This window comes from Gobio gobio (assembly GCF_949357685.1).
Source record: "Gobio gobio genome assembly, chromosome: 20".
NCBI lineage: Eukaryota > Metazoa > Chordata > Actinopteri > Cypriniformes > Gobionidae > Gobio > Gobio gobio.
Genome location: NC_137113.1, coordinates 22,268,222 through 22,287,069, shown reverse-complemented (window position 1 = coordinate 22,287,069; position 18,848 = coordinate 22,268,222). Strand labels below are relative to the sequence as shown.

The following is an 18,848-nucleotide window of genomic DNA, read 5'->3' as shown; positions in this document are numbered from 1 at the left end:
ATAGCTGGGGTGTGTAATCTAAACCCAGTCAAGCCAAACCTCCAGAGAGACAGTAGCTCACACATGGGGCTCAGGGAGGCTTAGACTGGACGTACTGACACACACCTGCAAAGATTATTACACACACACACACACACACACACACACACACACACACACACCTGCAACGATTATTACACATGCTTCAGTCTAATAAAAGAGTTATTTGTGAACTCATCCCTCAATGTCGACACAACACTTTCTTTCTTTTCTTTAATTTCCTTCCTTCTTTCCCTCTTCCTATTTTGCCTCCTTCTGTTTCTCCTGTTTTTCCTCCTCCCTTGCTTCTTTCCTTTTTTCCCTCCTTCATTCCCTTCCTCTCAATTTTGTCTTTTTTCCATCCCTCCCCATTTTTCTCCCTTCATTCATTTCTTTCCTCTTTTCCTCATCTCTTCCTTAATTTCTTCCATTAATTCCTTTATTTTCCTCTCTTGCTCCTTACTTTCTTTCTCTGCTTACATTCCTTCATTTCTGTCTCTCCTTCCTTCTTCCTATTTTGCCACTTTCTGTTTCTCCTGTTTTTCCTCCTCCCTTGCTTCTTTCATTTTTTCCCCTCCTTCATTATTTTTTACTCTTAATTGTATCTTCTTTCCTTCCCTCCCCCTTTTCCTCCCTTCATTCCTTTCTTCCCTCTTTTTCTTTCTTTCTTTCTTTCTTTCTTTCTTTCTTTCTTTCTTTCTTTCTTTCTTTCTTTCTTTCTTTCTTTCTTTCTTTCTTTCTTTCCCTAGTTCCTTCTCTGCTTGCATTCCTTCCTTCCTTCCTTCCTTCCTTCCTTCCTTCCTTCCTTCCTTCCTTCCTTCCTTCCTTCCTTCCTTCCTTCCTTCCTTCCTTCCTTCCTTCCTTCCTTCCTTCCTTCCTTCCTTCCTTCCTTCCTTCTGCCCTCCCTCCCTCCCTCCCTACCTCCCTCCTATTTTGCCTCCTTCAGTTCTCCTGTTTTTCCTCTTTCCTTGCTTCTTTACTTTTCCCTCCTTCTTTCCTTTCCTCTTAATTTTTTCTTCTTTCCTTCCCTCCCCCTTTTCCTCCCTTCATTCCTTTCTTCCCTATTTTCCTTTCTTTCTTTCTTTCTTTCTTTCTTTCTTTCTTTCTTTCTTTCTTTCTTTCTTTCTTTCTTTCTTTCTTTCTTTCTTTCTTTCTTTCTTTCTTTCTTTCTTTCCCCAATTCCTCCTCTGCTTAAATTCCTTAATTTGTCCTTCCATCCATCCATCCATCCATCCATCCATCCATCCATCCATCCATCCATCCATCCATCCATCCATCCATCCATCCATCCATCCATCCATCCATCCATCCATCCATCCATCCTTCCTTCCTTCCTTCCTTCCTTCCTTCCCTCCTATTTTGCCTCCTTCAGTTTCTCCTGTTTTTCCTCCTCCCTTGCTTCTTTACTTTTCCCCTCCTTCTTTCCTTTCCTCTTAATGTTTTCTTCTTTCCTTCTCTCCCCCTTTTCCTTCCTTCCTTCCTTCCTTCCTTCCTTCCTTCCTTCCTTCCTTCCTTCCTTCCTTCCTTCCTTCCTTCCTTCCTTCCTTCCTTCCTTCCTTCCTTCCTTCCTTCCTTCCTTCCTTCCTTCCTTCTTCCCTCCTATTTTGCCTCCTTCAGTTTCTCCTGTTTTTCCTCCTCCCTTGCTTCTTTACTTTTCCCCTCCTTCTTTCCTTTCCTCTTAATGTTTTCTTCTTTCCTTCTCTCCCCCTTTTCCTCCCTTCATTCCTTTCATTTCCTCCTGTTTTTCCTTCCTTCTGTCCTCTCTCATTCCTAAATACTCATTCCTTACTTTATTTTCTCGGCTTTTCTTTGTGCAAACACAAAATGCAAATCATACACACAGATCCACATTACGTATACACTCACAGGAGAACGGACACGCTCACACACCCTCAGCCTAAGCCTCATCGTCTTCTAAACCCCCTGGAGGTGCTCAGGAGCCGAAAGCTCGTTATAAAAACACAAAGCAAATCAAAACAACATCCACTAAAGTGCCACAGCAGACAGGCTTTCAGCCAGCACAGCACTGACCGCTCATTCTCAGCTCTACCCTAATTGGCCCTGGAAAGGTCAGAAGGAGAAATACCAGAGCTCTACCACGACCACAAACCCCAGTGCTCCCCTGCCTCTTTCACTCTTCAGTGGTCTCTTTTCACATATGAACTGCTGGTTTTTCTCCAGCCAGGCCTCATTGTTTTGAATAATTTTGCAAAGCAGCATAGACTCGGCTGCGGCGAATATCCTCAAAGGTAAATTGTATTGTCGTAATGTGCTGTATAATGGGCTGCTCTCCAAATTTGTAGAAAATTCAGTTTGTGCCAGGCTGTCCTTAAATTGCGTTGCACTAAACATGAAATAATTCAGAAGACTTTACATTTTACAATGGGTTTTATTGTTTTATTAGATCTGATTCATTCAGCCCCCTCAGGTCTGACAATAAAAACTGAAGAGAGTATTAAAGAAAGGAAAGGAAAATGTTTTGACAGTGCCAATGATGCATGTAAAAATCAAACCCATGAGGCGTGCAGGAACTGAACAGTATTAGAGCTGTCCGTGTAGGCTCTCGACTGCGTCCCGAGGCAGCCACCCACCCACCATGGAGCCTAAACTCTCGTAACCGGAGAGTCTCTGTCAGTCACCCGGAGGATTCCTTCACGGGCAGACAATAAAACCATGCGCTGCGCCAGACCCGTCATAAACATGACGTCTCGTCTCGAAACCTGTGCCTTAAGTTGATTCCTGGTGAGGGAGAGAGAAACCGCAGTCAAATTTATGAACGTTTCTTCCTTGCAGTTTCTGCTTATGATAACGGCCAGTTTAACAGCATCATACACACACGCGTATGCAAAGATACACACATTCATCTACACATCCGTACGCTCTTAGGTTGGCCAGTGTTCCGCTCGAGCTGTTGCCTGTAATTACCCAGTTGGTGTGGAGCTCTGTGGTGTCAGTCTGGTAATTGGAGCTGCAGTAATTTACTTTTTAATTGCCTGTTTATTATTGCAGAAGCCTCGGTTTTGTAGTTGCAGCACAGCTCGCACTGAATGTTTAATAAACAAATACAATGTCATAGACTCATATTTCACGTAAACATTATAATTGCTTCACATAAAAAACCATCAACACACTCACTCTCACCCACACACACAAACACACACACCTATTATTTTCGGCATAATGGAACAACAAAAAAAAACTGTCCATAACTTGCCAGGTGGATGAGCTAGCAAAACACACAGAAAACAATATGCCACATACCTGTAAAAACACAGTGGTGTCCAAAAATCACATTGAAAATGTAATGTTAAATTAAGAAATAGAAATTTCCTTTGCTGGGGACAAAGTGTATGTTAAGATATTTGGAAAATATGTAAATTGTTCAATTTAGCTCACTCAAATTATGCTGCATATATAGTTATTATTAATCGTGCATTTCTGTTTGAGCTGTGCACTGAAGCTGAAGCGCTGAATAAACACCGGTAAACTGAAGCTCTTTGCTAGTGGGTTATTTAATTTAACGAAACACATCCTATATGAGATTGATCAGATATATACAAAATAAACATAATATTACAAATTATATCTGCACAAAATGATGCAAATGCACAAGTGAACTTGAACTAAGTTACGTGCTATTCAGAATGTGTAACTCCTTTTGTGGAAGCTCTCTTACTAGAGCAACGCTCTGAAACACAGCAACAAAACCCAAATAATTCACAACGTTTTATTACAATATTGTTCTCTTTATAATCTTATGTAATATGACATAGTCATTATTAGCCATGCATTGCTGTTTGAGCTGTATGCGCTGGAGTTGATCCCCGGCGTGCTTTAAACCGTGTTAATTCTTAACCAAATGCATGTTATATGAGAAATCAGATATGTATACAGGTCTACACAAAACAAACACATTATTATAAGGCTGCGAATGCACACGCGAACTTATAGTCATGAAGGTGTAACTCTAGCCTTTTAACATAAAAAGGTCTGTGCTCGCTTCATTTTTCCTCGTGTCTGAGAGGAATATATATATATATATATATATATATATATATATATATATATATATATATATATATATATATATATATATATATATATATATATATATATATATATGGAGGAGACACCCCTACTGTAAACCTTTTTCCAGATGATTATAGGTTTGAATACACTTAAGTCACTTGCAATGCTCTTGAAACTCATGAAGGTTACAGTACAGCATGTCATTTCATTTTTGGTGGTTTGAAGTGTTACTTTTAGATTTTTGTATACTTCTCTATGTGGGGTCTTCACTTTGCCTTCTGTTTATTTTGACAGTATTTTCATACCAGTGGGGTGCGTGTGTGTTTGTGTGTACACTCTAGATATGCAGAACTGCGTGTTTGTGTGTGTGTGTGTGTGTTTGCCCACTGGGTGAATGACTCCAACCCTGCAGAGTTTGACTGATGTTCCTCATTCTAGCATGCAAGTAGGAGGTGGGCAACCCAACACAATGCACTGTAATTTTAGACCAAACTGCCAGGGCCCTCACAATACGTCTGTTCTCAGGAAAGAGGCATCTAGGGACATGAAGCAGAATAGAGTGGGAGCTCAATTCATTCCCCATTCCGAGACACGAGCACAATGTTTTGTGTTTCTGAAACATTTATTGATGGAAAGTCAGCTCAGCGCAGCTTATAAATATTGTGTTTTCAGCAGTGTGATTTGCTGCTTATAAGCCCCCAAGACAATGACGGTATTGGATGTCATTGATTTTACATTTAAACATGGATCTGAGAAATCAGATGATGAAATATGAATTGTTCCATCCTCATAACTTTTTACGCATGAAATTTTTTTGAAGATTAGTTTAGTAGAAATAAAAGAAAGTAGATGAGGGGATCGGGAAATTACACAATGTTTATTCCAACTCACTGTGTCTCAATGTATCAGAGCACATGTGCTATGCATTAACGGGAACCTATTGCAGTCTTATTCAAATAGACTTAGAGAGTCTTATATTTCATTCAAAAATGACAATTCTATCATCATTTAATCACCCTCACGTTGTTCCAAACTTGTATGCTAGCAACATGAGGGTTGATGAATCATGAAACATTCAACTTCAGCAGCTTTTTTCCAAATAAAGAGACTTTGTGATTATTATTTAATCATAATTTTTTTGCAAACCTGTAGCATGAGGGCTAATAAATGATGACAGAATTTTCATTTTTGGCTGAAATACCCTTTAAGCAAAACTAGTATTTTAGCTTGTGAATAAAAGTAGAGAGGGATGCTCTGAGACCCTGGCAGAAGAAGAAGCTGGTACGTAATTTAATTTCTCCAGCACATAAAGGAGATTACAGCTATGATGGGATTCCAGAGGGCCAGGTAATATCTATCTCATTAGAACAGCTCTCCCAAGCATTCACACACAGCTCTTCTATGGGGCGGCAGTCGGCCCTCTCTCCTTTGCTTGTTCCTGCTGATTGACCTTAGAAGGGCGGTGGAGTGGAAAGACCCGCATGGTTGTTAGGTAGCGAGGGTCTTCTTTAAAACCCAGACCCAGCTGCCCACCCAGCCGAGATGATGGAACATATTTAAGGGGCTAATGGTCTGGCTTGCACAAAGAGCCTGCCTCATTTAACAGCATCAGAAAATAGACTTCAGAGAAGAGGTTTAACCCCGTTAGAGGGAGGGCAGCAAGCTCCTTAACCACATCAGGGATGGGAGTGAAAAGTCAGGCTGAGGGAGATAAGAAAATAAAGAAAGAAAAAGAAAGAAAGAAAAGAGGGTGTCTTGGAGAAGCGCCCAAATACTTGGGATAAGAGCCGACTGCACAAACACAGAATCCAGCAGAAAATTATCAAGAGAAAAGGGGAGAACGGGATCAAGGCTTGACGCGGGCCAGATTCAAACCCATATTTCCCACTTGTGCACCATATCTTGTGTCTCAAGCCTGTGTTGCTATGCCACGTCTCCAAGAATCCGGTGGGTATTTAAACAGAGTTGAGCTTTGTCTCTCGTAGGACTGCGCAGTCTCTTTCTTCGAACAAAATCAAATCTTTTCAACTCAAATCAATAAATAATTTTCACTTTCTTTTCTCAAGTATAAACAGATAATGTTCAGTCAGCCTACCACAAAATAAATAGTCCTGATCACCCTGTCTAGGGTTTATTTGACAATGTTCATTGACCCTTCAGTGAAACACAAAAGATATGGGAATACTTTATATTACAGTGTCCTTTTTATAATTGACTAATAACAGTAAATTATGCATAGTTGCCAGCAACTAAACCTCAACAAAACCCCAACTCTTGGCCTTTAGTAAGTACATGTTGCTAATGATTTAAATGAGCATTTACTTGTGTACTTACTCTGTAACAAGGACACCCTAAATCAATACATTTTGAACTTTGTCTTTGTTTATATATACAATGAAAGTCAATGGGGTTGTTTAGACTATATTGACAAGATAAGGTGAAACATTCTTCAAAATATCTTTTGTGTTTCACAGAAGGAAGTCTTACAAGTTTGGAACATCATGAGGGTGAGTAAATGATGATAGATTTTTTTAGGTTGATCTGTCCCTTTAAATACACTTATGAGTCAGATGTCATCTTGTATTTTTAAAAGTTGATTGCACTGATTTTAACTTAAAGTGCACTGTGCATTGCCCATTTGTGCCCGTAAATCTCTGCACAGCTTTACGCTTCCCTTCCCGGCAAATCCATTCACTCACCCACAGCTGCGAATTGCCGTCATACTGAGCGACAGATATGAGGCAGGCAGCCGTAGCGGTTCGCACGAAACAGATTTCAACAGAGCCTAAATCTCATCCCTATCTCAACGCTCTCCCTATCCGCTTCACATCTATGATGGCCTGTGCGCATATGTGTGTGTGAAGTTCAACCATCTGAGGCCCGCTAATGAGCAGAGCTCATTTCCCTGCGTTTCGAACAAGCCCGTCAAGGGAGTCGTCACTAACCGGGCGTTAGTTCGCGCGTGAATCTGTGCGCGCTTTTGAACATTTGTGTACCCGTGTCAGCGAATGTGCCTGCCCCGAGGGTGTTGTTTTTGGAGGGGGTCAGGCCGTTCGCTGACACGGTGTGAAACAGTCTCATTGAGATGCGGTCAAGGGGGCTGACGAGAGCCCGCTGGTGAAAATCACAGAGAGTGGAGCTAATGAGCACGGCTTTGCAAATAGATAAACGTGCCAGGAAATAACCCAGCCCTTCTGAAACTGCTCTCAGCACTTTAACCGGGGGGGCCTCTCGCTCTTCTGAGAGCTCCGGCTTCCTCTGGGCTTTTTCCCCGTCTTATCTGCATCTGGAGCTCAGAAGCGCAGCAGTCCTCAGAGAAGAGTGTTGAAGTGCGTCTCGCATCTCCCGAGGCTGTTATCTTGAGGTTGATGAGCTCTTTGCTCCGCGAACAGTACCCCGACTGCACCTGCCACCGTCCACGAGCTTTTGCCCGTTTTGCTATTGAAGTCACGCCTGATCAAAAGAGCTGCCGCAGTCCGCCACTTAATGAGATCAACTCCATTAGTACCATTTCTCTCTATCGCTCCCTGCTAAAATTTATGCCGATTTACCCGAGAAACCTTCCTGCAGGCGTTGAATCACAGTGACCCCGCTCACAGTAATCTACCTGCTTCTGACACTGTAATTAGCTCCATCAGGCATTAGCATGCGTCTCGCTGAGCAGGAATAGCTGTCTAGTCCGTGCCGTGTTTGCCCACCTTTGGCAGAATAAATGCATGCAGAAGTAGATGCTGGGCTGGGGGTTGTGAGGCTGTATTGATTGTCCGGTGTGTTGGCGGGTGAGGAGAGCGGCTGTAATCAGCTCAATCAGCCCAGGGCTCGGATGGGGGGCTGCGTGCGTTGAGTGGTTGTAGCAAGAGCGACTCTGTTTAGCACATGCTTCGGCAGACACAGGTGTTCCTGGTGACATCAGCGTACCGAGGGTCACATAAGGGCTATAATTTAGCCAATCAGGGACCAGCAGGGGCTGTCTGGCACTCTGATGGGTTCATCAAGTTACTCCCGCGCTTTGTGTAATGGAGCAGAGCTGTGCATGTGCACGCACGCACACACATGCAAAATGGAAATAGTTTTCTCTCTTACTTTGATGTTCTACACTTAATATTCTGCTCCTTTCTCTTTCTCATTCTGCAGCGGGAACCACATACATATTCGGACGTGATGGAGGGCTCATTGTGTACACATGGCCGCCCAACGACAGACCGAGCACACGAGCTGACCGCCTGGCTGTCGGCTTTAGCACCCAGCAGAAGGATGCAGTGCTGGTTAGGGTGGACAGCTCTTCCGGCCTGGGAGACTACCTGCAGCTTCAGATTGTGAGTCTTACACGAACAAACAAATACTTACAGATGGGTCACAAAGTCTGAGAACACAGGTGAAACTGCATCTGTTTTTTTATTTTAAATGATATTACCAGCATAGCAATTTAAGTTACATTTAAATTTTGTACTAAGTGCTAAGAAAATCTGATATGTATTCAAACTCCTTTCGCTTTAACACAACAGCAATGACCTACATGAATTCCAGAAGTTTGTGTCAAACCTGATGATCGTGTTATCCAGCATGATTTGAGAATTATCCACTGAGCTAAAAGAACATCTGACCGTACAAAGAGAGACAAATGTAATCGTTTTTAGAATCTTGAGTCATAATTTGGTTTTGTTCAAATGTTTAAACTTTATTTCCAGGTTTAAATCAAACAAATCCCAGATGTTCACTGTGGTCTCAGACTTTTGGACCCTACTGTTTGAACTTGCTCAAACCTACACAGACTCTCCTGAGAATGCCTGCTGTTCATTCATTCTCTCTCAAACCCCAGAGTAGAAATTCACCAAGCATCGTGCTCCCGAAGAGCCCTGTGAATGATCATTAGGGTAATCATAGTGTTCGACGCCTCCTCCAACACTCAAAGTGCTGGTCTGTTTTAGAAAGTTCCAGCGCCTCAGACCGCCCTCATGAATAAAATCTGTATAATGTTCAGAATAGAAGGCTCTACCAACGCTTGCTCAGAGGATGTTATTTGATAGAACCCGCATTTCCTATGACATGCTGTGCTGGAGGAGTGGGAGGTGGAGGAGGTGGAGGCAAGGGGGACAGGAAAGTGTTTGGCACTGAGCTTCGAAGAGTTATGTTTTTTTTTTTTTTTTTTCGCTCTATTTTTTTTTGTTTTTTTTTACGCCCACTCCTGCTGTAATCACAAACTTGATTCCCAGAAGAATCAGCGAGCTCTCTCAGGGGTGGCATCATGGCGTGACTGTTGCACGACTGCCTCAGCAAATGCGTTGCGAGCGAGGTGAGGTAATGATTTCTCCAGCTGAGCCCTGGAGTGTACAATGCGTGCTGCTGTCTATATATGACTTCAGCTACAGTGCTGCAAAGCCCCGACGTTCACACTTTTCTTTAAACGGATAGTTTACCTAAAAATGAAAACTCTGTCATTATTTACTCTCCCTCATGTCGTTTTTGGTTTCATAAAAGCATATCCTGGCTGATATATTCAATATACTAAAGTAAATAGAACAAAAATATCCTCCAAATCTATAATTTTATGATACTTTGTCCTTTTTGAAGCTTAAAAGCTCCTGTCCCCATCATTTTTTAATTGCATGAAAATTACATCCAGCAAATTTTTAAAAAATGTCTGCTTTTGTCAAGTCACCTTTTATTTATATAGCGCTTTTTATAATACAGATTGTTTCAAAGCAGCTACACAGTGAAAACAGGAAAATAATGCAAAAATAATTAGTTTTGGCTGAACCACAGAAGACAATAGTGTCCCCGTCCAGCTTAAGTGAGTTCAGTGTTGATACATTTCCGTTGTAAAAACCATTAGTTATTAGTTTAGTTCATTTATCTATACAGCAGCTCTGGAGAAAACTGTGATGTCATTGTTCAGCTCAGTTCAGGTGTCAATGCAGTCGGATCAATAATATTGTTGAAATATTTGTGTTTCACTGAAGACAGAAAATCGATTTTGGAACGACATGAGGGTCAATAAATTACAGAATTGAAATGCCGGCATGGCTAACTATTTCTTTAATAAAATACACACCGAATCGAAAGTATCAACACTAAGTTTAGTTTGCATGCTCGTGCGTACATGTGAACCCTGTGCCCTATGTACGTAAATATGCAGCACTGATATGTGCATTCAGTATGTGTTATCGATCAGCAAAATCACAGAAGCTCAGAGCGCAAGCATGGCATCAGAATCCCAGTAGACTGTAGTTATGATTTATCTTCTCGTGTACTTGGAACATCGCGTTCCACGCATTTCAGCTCGGATATTAGCTTGAGAATTAAAGGTGGTAGGTAGTAATGATGTCTTCAGAAAATGCGTCTTAAAATGAGCTTGCCGGAGTTGCGTAAGACCAAGATATGTAACACTTTACATAATGCCTGTAATTAAGATTATCACAGATTATATATTTCCATATATTGGCATGACAATTAATCAGGCATCCATGACTGATATATGGCTTTTTGGCATAGGGATGGCAGGGAATGTTTATGAGCAAATGAAAGGCCCTTAATGTCTTGATGCGATTAGCGGTGGATATCTAGGCTAATTCTAATGTGTGACTGGTGGAGTCTCTGCAGTGCTACGTCTGCCATTTTTGATGCTTGTTGGACTGATGACTGCTAAGCCAGCATAAAAGGTATTTACTATATGAATCAGTGTTGTGTAGGAGGGTAAATTAGCTGTACCTACATCGCTAACCATCCATAAAGCAGTTGAAATCATTACAGATATCCGGTACCATTTTTACCCCATAATTAACGGGGGGGGTTCTCTTCCATTTCCGTTAATTATATTTAGGCACTGACAAGATTAAGCATGTCAGTATTGACATTAATGGTGAGACTGTTCAGTGATGTAACGGAATGTTTTGATAAACCTGTCTGTAGACTGGGAGGATATCATTATCCAGAGACTGCCTTTCTGAAAGTGAATTAACTTAGGATCATTGACCATGTTAACGAGCGGGCCTTGATGTCCTGATTTTTCAAACAGACAGTGGCATCCCTCCCCCCATGCCCCGTTTCTGCTTATGACCCTAAACACTTGTGACAGAGTTCATTTAAATCTCATCATATCACCATCACTGGGGATTATCATTAGTCATCGTTCACCCCAAATCATTGAGCCACTTGCTCATGCAGAGAGAGAGAGAGCGAGAAATAACAAGACGGAGAGCGAGAACTGTAAAGAATGGTGAGACAGGCACTGTACAGAAAAAGAAAACATTCGTATGCATTCTTTCACTCACCATAACGGCGCGTTTTAAGGGGTAATGGCCTATTAAAAACATTTCTTCTGCTCAGGATAAGCTTGCCAGGTGTTCGAACCCATGGCCAAATGCCTTGCGGACGGACAGCCATTTGTGGCAGCCATGCAAGCCGCCAAGCAGGACAGGAGTGAAGGAGAAATGGATGATGACTGTAAACGAGTCAAAGCCAAGTGATTATACCCCGGGGTTTGACCAAATCATTAGCACTTTCTGAACTCTCACACTCTCAATGCCAAAATAGTGTGTGAGCGTGTGGGCAGTCTAATGAGCACATCAGTCCAATTGAAGAATGGTGACGATCACCGCTAACTCAGCAGTGAGAGGTACAGAGGTGTGAACAGTAGTACTGACAAGGGGATAGAGAATGTGTGTGAGAGAAGTAAAGAAAGGAGGTGAATATAAACACCCTTCAGAGAGCACCTGTCTGCAATAGCAGAACAGGCAGAGTGACCATGTTAAAGGGATAAATCACCCAAAATGTAATATTATCCTTTAACTCAACCTGTTTTGTTTCAAACCTTTGCGACTTTCTTGCTTCTGTGGTGCACAAAGTTAGAATTTTTGGGCATTTAATAATAACAAGAAATCTCCACAAAATGATTATCAAAGTGGTCCATGTAAATCGTGTGCTTTTTTTTTTTCTACCCCTGGTTTCACAGACAAGGCTTAAACCTAGTCCCACTGTCCCAGACTAAAATGCATGTTTGAGCTGTTTTAACTGAAAGCAATTATCTTATGTCAGTGCCATTGTTGTGTCTCAAGATGCACATCAAAATTATTTGTTCTAATAATTTCTAAAAGCTACTTAAAGGTGCAGTGTGTAATATTTATGAGGATCTATTGACAGAAATGCAATATACTATACATAACTATGTTTTCATTGGTGTACCATTGAACCATTATGGTTTTTTTATTACCTTAGAATGAGCCATTTCTATCTACCATGGGTCCCTTTATTGTGAAGTCACCATTTTGCGCCACCATGTTTTTACTGTAGCCCTAAACGGTAACAAAAATATGAAACCAAAATAAATGTTCTTAAATAGCTACAACAGACATTATCGAGCATATCCCTCACAAACACCCAGAGAGTGCATGCACTCGTAGGATAGACAGTGCGTGTACGCATTTACAGTGCACTCTTTTACGATTTACTCTGTATTTATATAATTTAATATAGTTAATAAATATCACACGAAGAGTGCAGTTTTTCTCCAGGCATCAGCAAAAAAAAAAAAGCGATATTGATTTTATACAGTTTACTAAACAGTAAGTTAATATTAAGTGACTTACATTTTAGACTCCATATTGCCTGTTTTTGCTGTATTTCGCCAACAAAAATAGTTCAAAATAAAGCCACAGCACTGTAATTGCGTCTCTGAGCAAAACACAGGGGGGTGGGCTTCCTTACTGAATGAATCAGCTTTTTGAATGAATCAATTGAATCAATGATTCGGTGACTAAGATAGATTACGATAGTCAAATGCTTCGTTCAGCCATTTGAATGAATCGGTTGAATCTCAATGACTCCCTCAATAACAGTGACTTGCTAATTCACATTTAAAGTATCTTTTCATTTTTTAAATAATTTCAAATATCAATTTTCAACGTTTTCTCTTTAAAACGTCAAAACATTATTTATATATTTGTAACTGCAGATTATTCATTTGTCACCTCTGAGCTGCATTAAACAGTCTAAATGCATATAAATGCCACTTCAGATGAAGCTTCTGTTTTTCCTCTCCATTGCAGAGATTAATTTTTTTTATTTAATTTGATTGGTTACAGCCCTATTGTGTCTTATTATTATAATTAAATTTGATTAAATTATGAAATTGAGACGAAAGATGATACATGCAAACAACTAGGTTTAAAAAAATTATAAAAGGTAATAAGGCCCATAAAAAGGTAAAAAATATATTGAAACGTATTGGAAAAATAATTTCTGTCACTGCTGTGAACTGCCAACCACACAGAATATGAAGAATATCAAAAACTTTAGGAGTCAGCTGTCCACATCAGTCCTACACCTGCCAAAGTACCAGCAAATAACACACTCAGAAAGATATTGTTTAATTATCGTTATCGATAGCATCCTAGAAAATATTGAGGTCATTTTTGTCAATACATCGCACACCCGTAATCAAAATTTATCAAAGTAGAATTGTGCGAGGTTGAAAGTTGAGGCATCCCACATAAAAGGCATTCTGCAGGCATTTTGCTCATCCCTAAGTTTTGATTATTCATATGTACTTCTTATTTCACTTAGTTTGTATTTTAATAATAATCAATATTATTCTATTAATGATCAGCCAAGTTTAATATATGATGGTGGTCCGACAGTGAGTCTGAAGTGGTGGTCCAATATCTGGAAATTTGATCTTACTATCTGGGCTTTTGCTTAAAGTTTGTCCCCCCCCCAACTTTGAAAATGTTTTCTGCGCCCCTGCTCTGCTGTCTCAGACAACATCTTTGTCCTGTGTCGGCCACTGTACCTTCTCTATGTGCTTCAAAAGAGAAGGGGAGCGGTGGGCGGTTGCAATTTGCTAGATGCCTCTAAAATGTACAAAGTGCACCTTCAAATGTCCTAATTTAAGCTCTGTCTGTGAAACCAGGCCCTAGTGTTTTTGAGCCGTATAATATCACCTTTTTCATTGTAGTGGTGTCATTACCTCTATAGACATTTGGTCATGTGATGAGAGAACAAATAAAGTCATAGCATCAATGTGCCATTTTTATAGTTTATTCGACTTGAACTATCGTTCAAAAGTTTGGGGTTGGTATAAATTTTTTTAAATGTTTTTGAAAGAAGTCTCTTATGCTCACCAAGGCTGCATTCATTTGATCAATAATACAAAAAAATTTAATATTCTGAAATATTAATAATACAATTGATTAACAATTGAATTTTAATATATTTTATTTTATTTATATTTGTAATTTATTTCTGTGATAGCAAGGCTGAAGTGTATGTAGTACAAGGCTTCAGAAGAAGAGAAGATCAGTGTATTACAACTTAAATTTCAGTCACAGAAGACTTAGAAAATAGTAGTTTCATGATACAATTTTTGTTGTTTTACTGCTTTTGCTGCTTCACAGACCCAGTCCCCATTCACTTGAATTATTGAAAAGAACAGCCAGGATATTATTCAAAAATTCACCTTTTTTTGTTCCACTGAAAGAAAATCATTCTCATTTCCGGGCAAATATTCAGTTTATATACATATACGTTGAAGAGTCTATGATTGGATCATTATTGTTGTGATTATTGTGTTTCTATATTAGATTATTGTGGTTATATGTTTGGCAACAATTCTTCTAACCCCAATTGATGGAGTGTGTAGCTTTTCATTTCTTAAACAACCATGTAGGAAGGCACACCATGGTCATATTTCAGGATGACAATGTCAAGATGCATCAGGCTCAAATTGTGAAAGAATGGTTTGGAGGGAGCGTGAAGAATATCTTTTTGCACTGTAATTTCCATCAAGAAGTGCATACATTTTTGGTCAAGATCATGTATTGACAATGCAAGAGTCCAGCACATCCCAAAGACTTTCACTAAATTTAAGGACTCAGATGTCTGGGCTCGGATTCTTAACGCTCCCTCCCAACCATTCTTTCACAATTTGAGCCTGATGGATGCATCTTGACATTTTCATCCTGGAATATGACCATCATGTTTCTTCCTACATAGTTGTTTAAAAAATGAAAAGATACATACTCCAGTCTATGAGCAATCATAGACTCTTAAGCATTTGCCTGTTTAAATCCAAACAGCGACTTTGTTTTTTTGGCCAGGCAGTGTATATATATTAGAGATGCCACAATACTCAATATAATATTGAACCGTTCGGTACAGCATTCACGGTTCAATACGCCCTTGTGAATTGCGTTTTTTCGGTTTTGCGTTTAATTAATTATTTTTCTACAAATTCTATAATTTGCCTCCATCCCAATTCTGAACAACGCGACATGCATTCACATCACACGTTAGTGGTAGAGTCATACTCACGGAACACTATGGTTATTCACAATCAAAAAAGTTCATTATTTGCATGTGTTTTACAGCCTTGCCGGTTAAACACACGCGCACTAAACGCCTGTCAAACACGCGATTACTGGACTAAGTAGTCGTCTTACTTCGCTAATACTGTCAAATAAACACAAGGTTTACATAAACACAGTCGGTTATGTCTAAAGTGAAAGTAAAATTGGCGTTTGTCTGTATATTAGATGCACAGGTCTTAAATTGACAGCAGCACAGCCTATAGTGAACACGCTGTCCTTAAAGGGACAGTTCACCTCTAAAATTATATCATTATTTACTCACTCTAATATTGTTCCAAACCTGTATTCATTTCTCGATGACAGAATTTTCATTTTTGAGCAAACTATCCTTTTAATGTTAATACAACAACTAAAGACAAAGAGAAAATCACTCACTGCTCTTGACTGAAAAACTTTAATACAGTAGCTTTAATAAGAATCAATGTAAATTTTATAGTGAAGTCTATGTAGTGTTTTAATTTTACATTTATTCATTCAATTTCACACTTAAATGCTGCTGTACTGCTCTGAGCTGCCAGTGTAAATCTTTATATATATTTATTTTATATTTTACAATACACTAGGAATGTGTACAAGGTTTTTTTTAAGTAAAGTTTTAAGTTTAAGTAAGGTTTTTCAATTTTTTTAAGTAAAAGAAAGAAAGAAAATAAAGAAAAAAAATTGTATTTTTTCTCCTTAACCTCTTGCTGTTCCTGTTGCTTAAAATAGAATAGCAAAAAACTGATGTGACAAGCCATCAGAACCGAACCGAAAACTGTGGTTAAAAACCGAGGTATGTATTGAACCATGGACTAACTGTATTGTTGCATCCCTAATATATATATAATATATATATAGTGATAATATATATATATAATACTAATATATATATTAGTGTGGTAAACAGTCAAAGTGACTCCAGGCAGTCAAAGAGATTCATATGCTCACATGCACGCACAGGCGCTCGCATTTGGATGAAGGTGAAAGTGAATGAGAGTGACAGATGCTGATTTTCTGCTTCAATTGTGTCTGAGTGGGCAGGACATACCTGGTCAGACATGAGTGACGTGTGACATGGCTCTGAGTGACAGTAAAGTGTCTGCTGACCTCATACCGTCAGTGCGGACTATGCCTGTCTCCACCCAGCAGCTTAGATGGAAACAGCCAGTGGTTTGGAAAAATGCCATTTTGCTCCTCTACGTCGAAACCCAGCGACGCTTATTTTCCTCCATCCACTTACCCGCATAATTTGAGTACAAGTCATTCATGCACGCTGTCATTTTTACATACCGTCAAACTATATGCCAGGTCATTATGCAATTTACGAGTGGCGTGGAGAACAGTTTGACTGGCCACAGACGATTTAACGTTTGGTCTTCGTCAGCCATTTATTCTTGAATAAGTGCGCCATATGGCAAACTGTGCCTTTGCTATCTTTAGTATCTGAAAGGATAAGCAGACAGATGGCAGCAGAAGTAAAAGCTGAATATTTAAATTTATTCATCAAAATAAAAGAGACAGGTGTTCTTTTAAACGCTCTCTTTGTGACAAACTCAGCCCACTCTTTCCTTTCGCTTTTTTTTTTTTAAATGTTTACCACGCTTTTATCTTCAGATTAGAGTCAGTGCATGAAAGAACGTGTTACTATTGAAGACCAGTGACGGGTTGACAAGGATCACTGCAAAAATAGCAACACTTCACTACGCCTTGGATTTGTCGATTGTAATATGAAATGATATTGTCTGCGAGAGATATTGCATCCAGGCCGCCGTTTGTATTAGTTTTTTTTTTTTCCTCGGGAACTCGTAGCTCGGTACTGCAGTAGGGAGATAATATGCGTGGCTTCTTGGATGGCTTTTGTAGACAACGCCCATAGAGTGCATGTGGTTTTCAGGTTCGAGAGGAACTAGGACAGAGTGCTATTTTCAGTTTTTAGAGAACTTGGAAAAGAATTCTCTGCTGCCAAAAAGATTCATGATCTCACCAGATCCAGCCCTTACCAGAAGATAAAGAGAGATTGTGAGAGCGAGCGAACGCTAGAGCGAGAGAGAGACACAAGGAAAGAGAGGAGGAGGAGGAGGAGGGGGTGAAACAACAAGAACTGCTTGCCAAAGTGGAATTATTCTGCGGACACAACAAATTTATCTGTTTCACCAAACCTGCAGTACTCAAACATAAGGGCGCATGCACTCCGGAGCGTGTCACACACGGTGTGATATTTTGATCTAATATCAAACACAAGTTATTTATGAGAGCGTATATTGCATGTCTGGGTGTTCTATCCAATTAAAGCGCATTCCCTTGGTATTAGCTTGAGCATTACTGAGAGGCTCTTTATGTAAAGTGGCTGAGGTTTCCTGGATGCACCAGCTCATTTAAGCTGAATGCCATGGTAGATCAGCATCCCCGCTGTGGCACACACACTCCGTCATACTCCATAAGCTTCTGCCTGCACCTTTTCCTAAATAAGACACATCATTAGTGGCTCTTCTGTCCTCCAGGTTTCCGGAGCAACCACCCTGGCCCTTTGTGTGTGTGTGTGTGTTTGGCTCCTCTTGATGGAACATTCTGCTTTTTTCACAATTAGGCCTATTTCATTGATTTATTTATAACTTAAAGGAATAGTTCACCCAAAAATTCAATGTATGTCATTATTTACTCAGCCTCATGTTGTTCCAAACCTCTACCTACACCTGCACAAAAGGAACAGTCAATGGGGTGGATTTGGAAACACTTTATTTTACAGTCCTGTTTCGCATGTACATACTACGTACTTATTGTAGTAATGACAATAACTGGGTAATAACTAGGTACTAACCCTGAACCTACCCCTAAAACTTAACATAACCCATGTAGTTACCTTACATTACTGAGTACTTTTGTGGGTAAGTACACTGGGTAACACTTTATTTTAGGGTTCAATTCTCGCTATTAACTAGTTGCTTATTAGCATGCATATTCTGAGGATATTGGTTGTTTATTAGTACTTATAAAGCACATATTAATACCTTATTCTACATTACCATATTCTACATTGCTTAATCCTACCAAAACCTAAACTTAAATGCTACAAAAACGTCTTACTAACTATTAATAAGCCGTAAATTAATAAGCAGTAAACACTATAGTCAAAACCATTGTTTTTTCAGGTATTGGTCAATTTTGAGATTTTGGACTATTTTGTTTCCATAACATGTCTTCTTTCAGACTAGTGGAAAGAAAACATCCAAAATACTGTACTCATTTAAGTGTTTATTTTATTACACTTTATCTATTTGCATCTGTAGGTTTCAATTACATTTACATTTACATTTACATTTAGTCATTTAGCAGATGCTTTTATCCAAAGCGACTTACAAATGAGGGAAATAGAAGCAGCTAGAGCAGTCCAAGGGCAACAATATCAACAATATGCAAGTGCTGTAACAAGTCTCAGTTAATCTAGCACAGAACAGAATT

At 39.6% G+C, this 18,848-nt stretch overlaps 1 protein-coding gene across 7 annotated transcripts in view; it reads left to right on the top strand.

The window, feature by feature from the left end:
* nrxn1a (neurexin 1a) overlaps positions 1–18,848 on the top strand; it is a gene marked incomplete at its 5' end in the record, with an annotated part of 214,886 nt that overhangs the window by 153,356 nt on the left and 42,682 nt on the right. For 5 of the 7 annotated variants that reach the window (XM_079846107.1, XM_079846110.1, XM_079846109.1 and 2 more), the window contains one exon: positions 8,182–8,363. In XM_079846107.1, coding sequence (XP_079702233.1) covers positions 8,182–8,363 — 182 coding nt within the window. Of the gene's footprint in view, positions 1–6,521; positions 6,555–8,181; positions 8,364–18,848 lie in introns of all 7 variants that reach the window. The other 2 variants (XM_079846106.1, XM_079846108.1) reach the window with 1 other exon arrangement.